Here is a 13,548-nt window from a genome sequence, read left to right on the forward strand (position 1 = left end):
CGTTGTGAAAGTTAAACTACTTTGTTTGGCCTTCCAAAAGAGGACATGACTAGAAATCATGTTTATATCACATTTATAATGGGATTTAAATCTTTATGTCTCGTCACCCCGGATGGACAGGGCATCACAATATGTTAAGGGGCATAACATTTCTGTCACATGCTTGTGGTGTTCGGCCAATCACAACACACTGGATAGCTAGCCAATCAAAGCACACCTTGCTTTTCAGACCGATGAGCGTTTCAGAAGGCGGGGCATATAGGAGAAACAATAATGTACAGTATGTGGAAAATAATGTGTTTTTTTTAAACTTAAACCGCATAAACACATCTCATTACACCAAATAATGTTCTTTTTAGCAGCATCATATGACCCCTTTAAAAACTCCTGCATCTCTGACATACTGTCATTTACCACAGAAAATGATTTCCCCTCATTTTGTAAAAACAAATGCACTATTTTGGTAATATATCCATTAAACTGGAGATAGAGAAACATGATACACACAAAAATACAAAAAATGAAATGCACTGTTTATATGCAGCAAACTCCACCCACAGTAATTACATTGGTATTGCATAATTAGAGGTTCATCCACTTACAGCAGTAGTCCCACCACTAAAGGGCTGTTTAGACCACATCTCAAATAACACACATTTTTGCATGGCAGAATGAATAGTAATACTTCAAATTGTCCAAACATCAGAGAACCTTCCAGAATGCCTAGCCCCATAGACCTCCACTGTAAGTCTGTTGCGACACAAATTTTATTTGTTTAAACAAACTCTGAGGAAGTTCTTTCTTAACTGACAATGCACCACAGGTTATGTTGGTGAAGCTTTGTTGCGTTGAACCTGGAATATTCCTTTCACAATCTACTACTCAATCTTTTTCTATCCTTAGGTTGCCCCTACAAGCAGACGACTCCCACCCCCTCTAGCAACACTTCAGACAAGTCCAACTCTAAAGCCTCTGAGGTGGGTGATGAGGTGGCTGGGGATTTTGTGGTCGGTGAACATGTATGGGTGAACGGAGTCAAACCAGGAGTCATCGCCTATCTTGGAGAGACCCAGTTTTCCCCGGGACAGTGGGCTGGAGTGGTGCTGAATGACCTGGTTGGCAAAAATGATGGCTCCGTCAATGGGGTGCGTTACTTTGAGTGCCAGGCTTTGCAGGGCATCTTCACCAGGCCTTCCAAGCTCATGCGGCAACCCATCGGAGACGGGAGCGACGAGCAGCAGCAGAACGCGCAGCTGCAGGGAGTTGCGGGAGCATCCGGCCAGCGTGTGGTCATACCGCTCAGAGAAGGCATACTCAACAGCTCCGTCAAAACCAGCAATGAGTCAGGATCCAATATGTCTGACAGTGGATCCGTGAAGAAAGGTGGAGAAAAGGACCTTAAGGTTGGAGATCGAGTGCTGGTGAGTTTAAGTTTTTCCTCAGTGAGGATAATAGTATAACTGTGTCACTATGTGTGTGTGTGTGCTCTTGTTTTTGTGACATATCAGGGTCAGAACTCTGTATAATGACATGGGTATAACACAGGTATTACAAGGAGAGGGTGACTTATGAGGACATAACCCATGTCCCCATTTTTCCAAACGCTTATAAATCATACAGAATGAGTTTTTTTGAGAAAGTAAAAATTCACAAAGTTTCCAGTGAGGGTTAGGTTTAGGGGTAGGGTTGGTGAAGGGCGATAGAATAATCCGTTTGTACAGTATAAAAATCATTACGCCCATGGGATGTCCCCATTTTTCACAAAAACAAACATATGTGTGTATGTGTGTGTGTGTGTGTATATATATATATTAGGGGTGCTCCGATCACGATCGGCCAAACGTTAATGCGCATTTCGTCAGTAAAGCCGCTTCTCTAATCAGCGGTAAATTCCATCAGGTGCGTGATTTCACATAGAGCAGCTGTTACTACACAGAGCCATTGTTAACTGAGAAGATGCGCAAATAAACGCTGAAAATGAACGTGGATTTGTGCAGATTCTCTGTTAACAATGGCTTTGTGTAGTAACAGCTGCTTTATGTAAATCACGCACCTGATGGAATTTACCGCTGATTAGAAAACCGGCTTTACTGATGAGATGCGCATAACGATCGGCCGATCATGATCAGAGCACCCCAATATATTTATATATATATATATATATATATATATATATATATATATATATATATATATATATATATATTAGCAGCACGAGGTTAGCAGCACGAGGTTGTGGGTTCGACTCCCAGGGAGCACATTTTAGGTAAAAACAAAAAATAATGTTGGCCTGAATGCACTGTAAGTCGCTTCGGATAAAAGCGTCTGCTAAATGCATACATGTAAATGTTATATATACAAAACGTAATATGGTGGAATAAGTCCCGCCTTCTAAATAGAAGATCCAGTCGCCAATTGGTACAGTCATCAAAAACTGCTCGCTACTCTCACATTTAAATAACATATTTCAAATCAGCAATGAAATCTTTCATGAACATGTTTCTTATGCCAAATGCTAAATTCTATGTTAGAAAGCTTCTATTTCAGGTTGGTCCAGCCAGTGTGCATCTGCAGTCCAAAGTGTGCTTCTCAGAACACTGACTGTTTTTGTGGCAACCAAAGCTTCTATCAGCAGCTGCGGCAATGCAATGACTAAAGTCTTTATGTGTGTTTGTAACTGCACATGTGCATTTGCTGGACCAATGTTATGACAAATAATATTAGTCATTTTTAAACTCTATACTGAAATATTAAAATCAAAGTAATTACTATAGGCTGTTGTAATCATTGTGGTTATGTTGTTTCAATTTCTTATGCCTCGGAAACTGACTGGTCGTTTTAATAGAACCAATGACTGTTTCCAATTCAGCGAGTTTTAATGTGGAACAAGTTGTGTGCTGATGCATAATGTACTGCCATAGGATAAATCTTGTTTCTTCTGTGGATTGTATTTTTATTGTGCAACTTGCAAATCTGTGCTCAGTCCAGTTTAATGACAACACTGACATGGATGTTGAAGCCTGTAAATTACTTGCAAGCGCTTTAGTTCATGAAGAGTAATGGAAATAGGGTTTGTTAGTAAAATCTCTGTAAATATATTGAATTTGAAGGTTTTTATGTATTCAGTCATTCAAAATTGGCTGGAGACTGGAGCTATGAGTAGGATTTGGAAATACTCCATCTTGTTAGTATCTGGTGATGCGTAGAACCTCTCTGTGTTTTCGCTACAACCTTTTGCAGATAGAGCTACAGTACCATTTTAACACCATTTGCATGCTGGTATATTATTGTGAAATCATTGATTTCAGATTAGCCAGTCCTTAAAAGTCTATCTGGCTTTGAACGACTATTGTGTGGCTTTCCTTGTGTTAGATTCCTAATGTTAGATAATAGATGCTGCCCGATTGCTGTCTGCTCCACTATACAGTTGATTGGCTGTGGGTTAAATTGCTTTCCATTTAGTATAGCTCAGTCCTAAAGCTTTTTAGGCAGTCAATATTCTTAATCAGATGGGATTACTGCTCCATAAACCATCAGCCATTGATCTCAGCTTTCTACTTGACTGTCTGCTTCAATCCTGACTGACACCTGATTGGTTTGTTTAGTGATGAACGCATGGGATGAAACCCCCTGACACACACAGACACAGTCACACAGTATCTAAAAATTATGTGTTTTTTTTACACAAATCACCACAACCACACCACTAATTTACAAGCATTTTTGTTGTGCAGAGCGATGAGTCGAAGTTATTGACTGTGGCGATCAAACATCCACCACAGATGCTGTCGATAGAGCTTCAGTTGAATTTAATCTAGTATATTCCTGTAGGTGAACTCAAATCCTTTCAGATGACCATGTAGAACTGTGCACAAAAATGTTTAGCATGTTGTATGACATATAGAATTTTTATATATATAACATCGACATGCACATATCTGTTTAGTGGTATTCCAGCTTGCAGTATAACTGAACTGCATTAGAAAGATGTCAGTTCCCTGTTGTTTCCCCCTACGACTGATATCTTATTACCATGACTGTGCTGTCCTCTCAAAGTCAGTGCTTTTCCATTGTTTGCTCTCCCAAGACTTCCACGTGCACATGTGTGAAAACGATGCTCATGTATCAGCAATATATGAGCCAAGGACCAGGATTCGACAGACCATCGTGACTAGGGCTGTCACTTTTAGTTTGAAAATTGATTGCACAATCGATCGGACCAACCAAAAAAAGTTTCGAAAATGAAAATAGGGTAGGGTTGTGCCGATAGACGATAGTATCGTGTATCGACGATCGTCAGAGATATCGACATAAGCAGAATTCTCTGTCGATAATCAAGAAGATATTAGGCTCATTTCCCTATTAATGTATTAGATTATAATAATAATAACTATTGTTTTTATTTTTATTGGGCTGCTTATTATAATTCGGCTTTTAAACTGCCCAGCTATTTCACTTAATTTCACTGCCCGCATTTCACACACACACCTCGCACGCGCAGGAGGATTAGAGTATGTGGTCGGTGAAGTTGTAACGCTTTGACTCGGATAATTCGTTAAATCCATGAAATGAAAGAGATAGAAAACGTTGATTTGGTGTCCCACACATTTAATGGCTGGTATACGGCAACGCGCTCTTCTCATACATGAGAGATTAACTCTTTCTTGGTGTCACAAATAAAGTAAAGAAAATAATTAACAAGGCGGCAGAGCGAATTTATCATCCATAGTGCATGGTTCTCACGTAGTCCTTTTCTTAAAGACTGATCACTTAACTTATAAAACACACTATGTGGTGATGACGTAGAAGGACTACGTGAGAACCACTATGGATAATAAGTTCAATCTGCCGCCTAGTTATTATTTTCATGCACACCGCACTATAATGTGATGCATGCAAAATACATAGTTTCGGCTGTTACAAAGTCTCCATCCACAAACAGACGTACATCGCCTGCAGATATAAGGTATTTCATTGCACTTCAACAAGTAATCTAAACGGCCTATATACTGTATGTGCAATATATTAAACGAGCCCTCACTAACTGAGTTTAATGCCACAGTTATGTTAGAATGCATCTCATTCTTGTTTCTGTGACGGTGCGTCAGACTCGTCATGAGGCAAGCGGTCCGGAGCGCTGTATGACTGATGCATCAGTTCAATTCAACTTTACTACAAATATATCAACTTACCTGTTTTAAATACTTTATATTTAAATGTTCGTTTATGCCCAATATTAGTGATTAACTGTTGGAATTTAAATGAAATCTGCTATTGATTTTCACCGTTGACTGATTTTGCAGAACATTTAGACTGATAACTTCCCTACGCAGATGCAGACGTGCGATATGACAGTTGCGTCCGACTGTATGAACTAGCTGTTTTAAATACAGTATTTTTTATATTTAACGTTAGTTAAATCAATCAGTATGTTTGAAAGTAATTTTTTTTTTGATTATTGGTGACTCCATAGGCTCTCTCTCGTGCACCTGCGCGGTTTAAAACACCAAATAGTTATGCTATGACAAGAACAAAGAGTCTCTCTCTTGCTCCACCCATGCTCGATAATATTGTGTATCGTCGATCTCACGGGCTGACGATATGACGATTTGAAAAATGACCATATCGCCCAACACTAAAATAGGGAATCGATTTTAACCAAATATGTACACTATTCATTTTAAAATAATTAAACAATTAAAAAATATAGATGTAACAAAACTCACAAACAAGCAGAAAAAGAATTCCGAAAGTGCAGTATGCCTTGCGAAAGCTAGACAGAAAATACCAGCAATTTTACGCGCCTATAAGACCCAGTGACGTCGAAAGCGACCTCTTATGCTGCGATCACACCAAACGCGAATAGAGCGTCTGGCGCGAACAATTTCAATGTTAAGGGCCGTTTCATAGTCAACGCATCTGTATGCATACGCGTCCCCGAGGCTACGCATCGTTACGCTTCGGCCGCCATTATGCGTCGGTGCGTAGCCAAATGTGTCGTCCTAGTTTTTGATACGCGACGCGCCGATGCACGCAATACTATGCGTTGTCGGTGGGGGCGACATTGCAAGTATTGTACATTAATTCAAGTATATTGTGTTTACAGAAGAAGAAGGTTTGAATACAATGGCGGGCGAAGAGGAAAAATTATGCGAACTTAACGGCCCTATCTCTGCGTTGCCTTTGTTGCCGCCGATGTAAAATCAGCAACAGAATACACTCCTCTTCAGTTGCCATTGTGATCTGAATATCACGCGACCCGACTCTACTAATATCACCCTGACTCTACTACACCCTGTTGTGTGAGCGGTGTATTGCATACACGCATCGCCCGTGATGCCTGCATCCACTGTTTAGACTATGAAAGGGAGCACGTCGCTTGCTCGCGTTTCTCGCGTTGACTATGTAACGGCCCTAAGTCAATGTAAAGACGCGTTTACGCGTGTCTGGAGGTCTCGCGGCACGGTAGACGTGAATTCACCTCATTTGCGCATCTAGTTACAGGAGATTCTGAGTTATGAAAAGGACCATTGCAAGCTGACAGCGACCGGCTTTTGTTGTGGAAAATTGGCAGTAATACCCCCACCATGCGCAGATTAGTGTCCCTGGGACATCAGTGCGGTCGGAGCGCGTTTTCTTTTTGAACAGTTGTTTGAAATGGATTGACTCATTATTTAAAATAATCTTGGAGATTTTTGAATTGCCTAAATCATAAATGCAGCCGGGTTGAAGCCTGCAGTGATGTTTTTCTTTTGTTAAGGCAGCCATGCCCTCTGCATATATATTTTTTAGAGAATGTTGCACTCCTGTTGCTGTTTGTTATTCTGCATGAAACTTCATGCCAATAAATAAGAAATATTGCTGACTTGTGCGTTTCCAGCGCTCTCTTTACGTTCGTCCGTTATTGTTATTTGACGTTGAAAAACGAAACGTCTTTTTTTTAGACATGGAAAATCGATTTTACAATCGATTCAATGAACACTGATGTCTTAAAAATCGAAAATGATTTTTTTCACAAAAGTGACAGCCCTAATCGTGACGTTGCCTTGTAGCACTTTTCACCTCGTAGCTCCTCCAGCAGGGCAAAACACAAAACTTCCCCAATGTGATCAAAATCATTCCAAATATGCTCTAGATGCACCATTTTCAAAACAAAATAAAAATAAATGAATAAGCTTTTTTATTTGCTCTAATAAATATTTTTGTGTCTGTAAAAGGGCTCCAGACTGGGCCTCAAATGGCATGTGCAGTGTCTAGTAGTCCATGTGAACTAAATGGCAATAAAAAATGGAAGGCGCTAAGAGTTTGCAAAATATTTAATTGTTTTAAAAATGTTTATTCAAGTTCATTCTTATTTGGCACTTGGTGCCAATTTTGGGGCACCTGTGAATCTATTTTGTAGGATTTTGTAAATCCTACTGTGAACGAGATGTCCATGTATATGTTTAATTTTAATTATTATATTTTTGGACTTTGTAATTAAATCAGCTCTCTCTGGTGATGTATCCCTGACATCTCCAATTGTTTTGTACACATATACCCCTTTTTCAAATTGACTGCAAGCTTGCATTAAGATTAGCCTTTTATTCAGTCGACAACCAATAAACTGAACAAAGCACTCACCCTTCGTTAAGTAATTAGTTATATCATCCAGAACATTTTAGAATCGATTCTGAGCTCTTTTATTTTTCCCGCATATGGCACTTGTACGCGCTAAAGATGCGGATGGCTTCAATGCACAGAATTTGCGCTGTGAGATACGTGTACATCGCTTGACAGTCTGTGCTTCCACCTGCCGTGTTTTACTTTAGATATGCTTTCATTTATGTCATTTGGAATGCAGTATTATTAGATGCACGAAACTCGCACATTGACAGACTTTCACATGCGCTTTGTGTTTGTTGTCCTGAAGCTCAGTTTCTTGAAAATGCACTTGCATTTTCAAATATTTTTATATGAAATTGATGTACACACAGTTATGTTTTCAGAGCAGGAAAAAAGCATCTGATATCGAAATAGATCTGTTCATTAGTGCGAATGCAGCCTGTTAAAGCGGCCACTTTCTATGATCTCATCAGCAATAATCAAACGGGAATAATGCTGAGGAAAAAAGAGAAAAATCCTCAAATATTGTCTGTACACTTTCGGACACTTGAACACTTATTTTAAAAAACCTTTTTTAAAAACTTATTTTTTGAACCAAATAAATTTTATATAAAATGTATATGAAAATGTAGCCCTGTGTATTGAAAACTGAGAATGTGACGCATCGTGATATTGAGTTGATATTGATAATCGTAATTAAATTGAATTGTGAAACCAGTGAAGATTCAGTTTTTTTCTGAAGACTGTTTTTAATATGGCAGTACTGACATACAGAGATTCCAACTATAAACAAAAAGCATATAACTGCAGTTTTTTTTAAAGATGTAAAGTTGTAAAGATGTAGTTGCAGAGCAGAAGAATTAATTGGGGGGAAAATGTAGATCAAGAATTGTTTTGGAATTGGATCGTGACTCCCAGAATCGGAATTGGATCGGATCATGAAGTGCTTGAAGATTCCCACCCCTAATAGATGTACAGGTTGTACGACAACATTGTGATGCATCGTAATCGAATCGTGGGCCTCTGAATCGTAATCGAATCGTGAGATACCCATAGATTCCCACTCTTAATTTTTATTACTTTTTATTCAGAGATAACACCTTGTAATTGCATACTTCTGTACTATATAGAATGCAAAAAAAAAAATAGCACGCCAAAGGAGTAAAATGTCCAAATACACAGTAGGTGAAAAGTACCCTGGATGACCTACTGTTTCTGTCAAGATTATGTCAAGTGTGCATTTGATGAACACTTGTTCCACATGCATGCGAGAGTTGGCGCAAATGATGATATAGTTCACATACAATGCTGTTATAGTACGTCTGGATTGCTTTCATACAACATCCATTCATACTGTATATAAGTGCCTTTAATGATCACGAACTTAGGACCTACTCTGACAGTATGTGATTTCGAAAGCAGTCTTGTTTTCTGAGAAAATTATAGAAGTTTATACAAGAACAAATATCTTATATGTGGAACAAGTGTTCATGACTATCGTCCAGTTGCCCTCACATCAATAGTCATGAAGGTCTTCGAGGGACTTGTTAAAAACTCCTCCATCCCAGATACTTTGGACCCTCTTCAGTTTGCCTATCGCCCAAACAGATCCACCGATGATGCCATCTCTCACATCCTGCACTCTTCTCTCACACACATTGACTGCAATAACAGGAACTATGTAAGGGTGCTTTTTATCGACTATAGCTCAGCTTTTAATACTATAGTCCCCATAAAGCTAGCTTCCAAATACATGGACCTTGGCCTGAATTCTTCACTCTGCAACTGGATTCTTGATTTCCTCACCGGAAGACATGGTCTTCACTAGGCCAGTACACCTCCAACTCCATCACCCTAAACGTAGGAGCCCCACAGGGCTGTGTCCTGAGTTCCCTGCTCTACTCTCTTTACACACATGACTGCGTGTTTTCGCACAGCTCCACATCTATAATCAAATTTGCTGATGATACTGTGGTTCTGGAGCTCATTCACAACAATAATGAGACCGCATATTTAGATGAGGTAGAGAAACTAACATCATGGTGCCAGGACAACTGTCTCTCTCTGAATGTGAGCTAAACTAAAGAACTGATTGTGGACTTCAGGACGAGACCGCAGCAGCCCTCTACTCCTCTTATGATCCGCGGGACCCCTGTGGAGAGGGTGAGCAGCCTAAGTACCGTGGTGTAAACATCTCAGAGGACCTGACTTGGACTACCCAAATTCAAACACAGGTTAATGAAGCCAGGCAAAGACTGTACCATCTGCAACAGATGAGGAAATTCAGGGTCTCACCAGCAATCCTGAAAACTTTCTATTCAGGGGCTATAGAAAGTGTTTTAATGAAGTGTATATCAGTGTGGTATGGGAACGAGCGGCAACCTCCCGCTCCCTCTCTTGAAGCCAACAAGGAAGTGACTAAAACTGTAATTCATCGACTGGCCGCTTGAGGCTGGCTGCAAAAGGGAGTCAATCCCATAGACTCCCCATGTTAAAATGCCCAAATTTACAGGAGGAAAAAACATGTTTACAGCCTGGTGCAAAAAAATTATTTTGGTCTAAATAACTAATTTTGCCCTTCATGACAACTGTGAGGAAGGTGAATTTTTTTCTAACTCATCCGTTTAAATTATATTAAGACTTAAAGTTCTGCATAATTAAGGGCGTGGCCACTTGAGTGACAGGTGGTTTGCCGCTGCTGACAGTGCTGTCACACTAGGTGGGCGTGGCTTCAGTAACTAGCTCCCACCTTTTTGCCCATTTTCGATTATCCGGGAGAGTCGTGCGGTGACGCACTGGCAAGATAGCGACGGCCCGCTCTGCACACTTTATGCTTCAAAAACGAACCTCAGGTGTCTACGGGTGATGTCACGGACTCTACGTCCATGTTTTTATACAGTCTATGTATGGGAAAAGCTCCAGTCAAGACTGCAAAGCCCTGCAGAGAGTCGTGTGCTTAAAATCATCAAGGACTCTATCTACCCCAGTAACCATCTTTTCACTTTGCTGCCATCTGGTAAGCACTTCCGTAACCTGATGGCAAAATCCGAGAGACTCAGGAGGAGTTTCTTCTCCCAGGCCATCAGGCTCCTAAACTCAAAACCACCATCTTAACATCTTCATGTCTCCACTTAATATTCACTTTATCAGTAAGATATTCATCATTCAATTCCTCAGATTGACATACTGAAAGTGTCAACCTGTTGGCACATATGCACATTGTACATCCCTGTTTATCTTAAAGGTCCCATTCTTCGTGATCCCATGTTTTAACCCTCTCAAGGCAGGCGTTGCTGATTTGCAACAGTTAAAAACTAAAAACCTTATTACTCCAGATACATATTTTATGTATCTGGAGTACTAAAAACTTTACTAAAGGTTACTAAAGTTACTAAGTTACTAAAACTTAATTTGAGCCTGAGAGGGTTAAACTTTAGTTAGTGTGTAATGTTGTTGTTAGAGTATAAATAATATCTGTAAAATTCTAAAGCTCAAAGTTCAATGCCAAGCGAGATATTTTATTTAACAGAATTCGTCTACAAAAAAACGACCCGTTTGGACTGCATCCCTCTAGTTCCTGCAGTAATGACGTCACTAAAACAGTTTTTTGACTAACCTCCGCCCACATGAATACACAAAAAGGGGGGCATGGTCTTGTTGCGCTTCGACGGAGAAGAGGAAGAGTTGCGTTTGTGTTTGTCGCCATGTCGTCGAAACGCTGTTATTTTCATCTCGGAGTCCAATCACCTTTGTTTGGGCTTCCCAGGGACGCTGTACTTGGAGATTAATGGTTACAATTTATGTTTAACTCGGTTCCCGAAAATTATAATCCACATGTAAAACTATGTGCAGCACATTTTGCTGAGGACAGCTTGCTGAGGACAGCTTCCTCAATCTCAATCAATTTAATGCCGGATTCGCAAAAAGATTATTCCTGAAAGATGGAGCAGTTCCCGCTTTGTCTGGAGAAGGCGTTGTTTATGGACCACAACCGGTGTATTTTATTCATTAAGTTGGTGCGTTTAACAGTTTCTGTAACTTATTACACAAAGGGCAACGCTGTTTAGCTTTGTTAACTAGATGTTAGGGCTGTGCAAAAATTGAATGCGATTTTCATGCGCATCTCGTCAGTAAAAACGCTCCTGTGATTATAAGTACATCTCCAGCACATGCTCCTGCCCACTTGCTTCTCAAAACTAGCCCAATCACGTTTCCAGGAGGGCCGCGTGCGCTAAGCTGCTGTCGAATCACAACACAGGAACCACTGGCACAATCAGAACTCGTTACGTAGTTCTGAAGGAGGGACTTTATAGAACAAGTAAGTCATCAGCCCGTTTTTATGACAGTGAAAACAGCGGTATACAGATAGGTGAATTGTGTTAAAAATACTGTTTTTTTTTAGACGCGAAACATGAACACATGTTATATTGCACACTGTAAACACAATCAAAACTTCAAAAAAACACGAAAAATGGGACCTTTAATATTTAAGACTACAGTTTACTTTCATGCACATTATTTTGCGTTCTATATTTAATTCTACAGTATACATCTTTTTTTATATATTATTCTTATATTTTTATTGTTTACTTTTATTTCATTCTTTATATTTATGTATATTTTCATCTGTGTTGTATTCTTTAATAATTGCACCGTCCATGGAGCGGACCTGACTCACATTTCACTGCTGGTTATACATGCTCTATATAATTGTGTATGTGACGAATAAAAATCTTGAATCTTGAATATCTGTCAGTGAGCTGTGATAACATGTTTTTCCTCAATGTCCCTCAGTCGGCTCAGACAGTCCATCAAAGGAATTGGAAGGTGGATCTAGTGTTGTCACGATACCAAAATTATTGTTTCGATACCGATACCTAGTCAAGAATTGCGATTTTGATACTTTTTCGATACTTTTCCTGAAAAGGGAAAATACACTCAAATATCATTGCTGTGCTTTATTTTAAAACCGGGACAACATTCTAATCATATAACACACTAATAAATGAACATATGAACAGCAGATATACTAAACATTTGAACAAAATATGAAATATCAAAATATAAAAAATAAAATAGAGCAATGACATTCAAGGTAAAGAAAGAATAAATTTAGCAGCATTATCTCAGTTATCATAAGAAACATAAGAGTAATAAATTTATCTTGATTCTGAACTTTGAATAAAAATATGAACAGCGATTATATTAAACAATGTTTCTGAAGTCAAGATTAAATGTCAAAAGATAAATAATATCAATTTAAGCAATGGCATTCAAATAAAAAACAACAACAACAAAAAATTTAGCAGCAATATCTCAGATATTGTAACTTATTCTATCAGTTGTGCAACCTTTTCTTTCAGAGGAGAAAACTCAGCCAGTGAGCTTTAATGAGCGTCATCTTTAGTGAGCGTCATCTTTTTCTACCAGTCGTGGACCGGCGGCCACAGTATAACTTGTTGCTCGCACATGCAGCCTAGTGATGCGCGGGTCGGAATTTTTTTCCAACCCACTGGTCCCGCTTTTATGAATTTATTTGGCCCGCCCCAGCCCTCAAATTAAGTAACATTTCTTTACCCACCCCAACCCGCGCATTGGGGACATCACGGAAGATACGTTGCTACTAGACTCATATTTCTTGTTCACTGAAGTTCCTCCCTCCACAGCAGCGCGCGAGCTCGGCGCTATTAGCAGCGCATGCGCAGCTTGTGAACAGCTCTGTGAACTGTTTCATCCTGTCAAAGAGTTACTCAAGATGTGACGGAGCATGTGATTTGAGATAGAGATCTTCTCATTCGAGAACGAGTCGAATGAACTGATACATCTCGTTCATGAATGAAATTAATGAGTATACAGGGTCAGTGAGCCAAGCATGTAAATCTCGATCAGCAATCAGCAGATACAAAGTGCAGTTATAGGTGCTGTGCAGATACGCTCATATTA

At 39.5% G+C, this 13,548-nt stretch overlaps 1 protein-coding gene across 3 annotated transcripts in view; it reads left to right on the forward strand.

Annotated features, from left to right (window-relative positions):
• The window catches only part of LOC132135321 (CAP-Gly domain-containing linker protein 2-like), a 41,129-nt gene that overhangs the window by 10,249 nt on the left and 17,332 nt on the right, over positions 1-13,548 (forward strand). For all 3 annotated transcript variants that reach the window (XM_059547186.1, XM_059547187.1, XM_059547188.1), the window contains exon 3: positions 904-1,421. In XM_059547186.1, the coding sequence (XP_059403169.1) occupies positions 904-1,421 (518 nt within the window). The remainder of the gene's footprint in view (positions 1-903; positions 1,422-13,548) is intronic.

Source organism: Carassius carassius, chromosome 4 (genome assembly GCF_963082965.1).
Source record: "Carassius carassius chromosome 4, fCarCar2.1, whole genome shotgun sequence".
NCBI classification, from domain to species: Eukaryota; Metazoa; Chordata; class Actinopteri; order Cypriniformes; family Cyprinidae; genus Carassius; species Carassius carassius.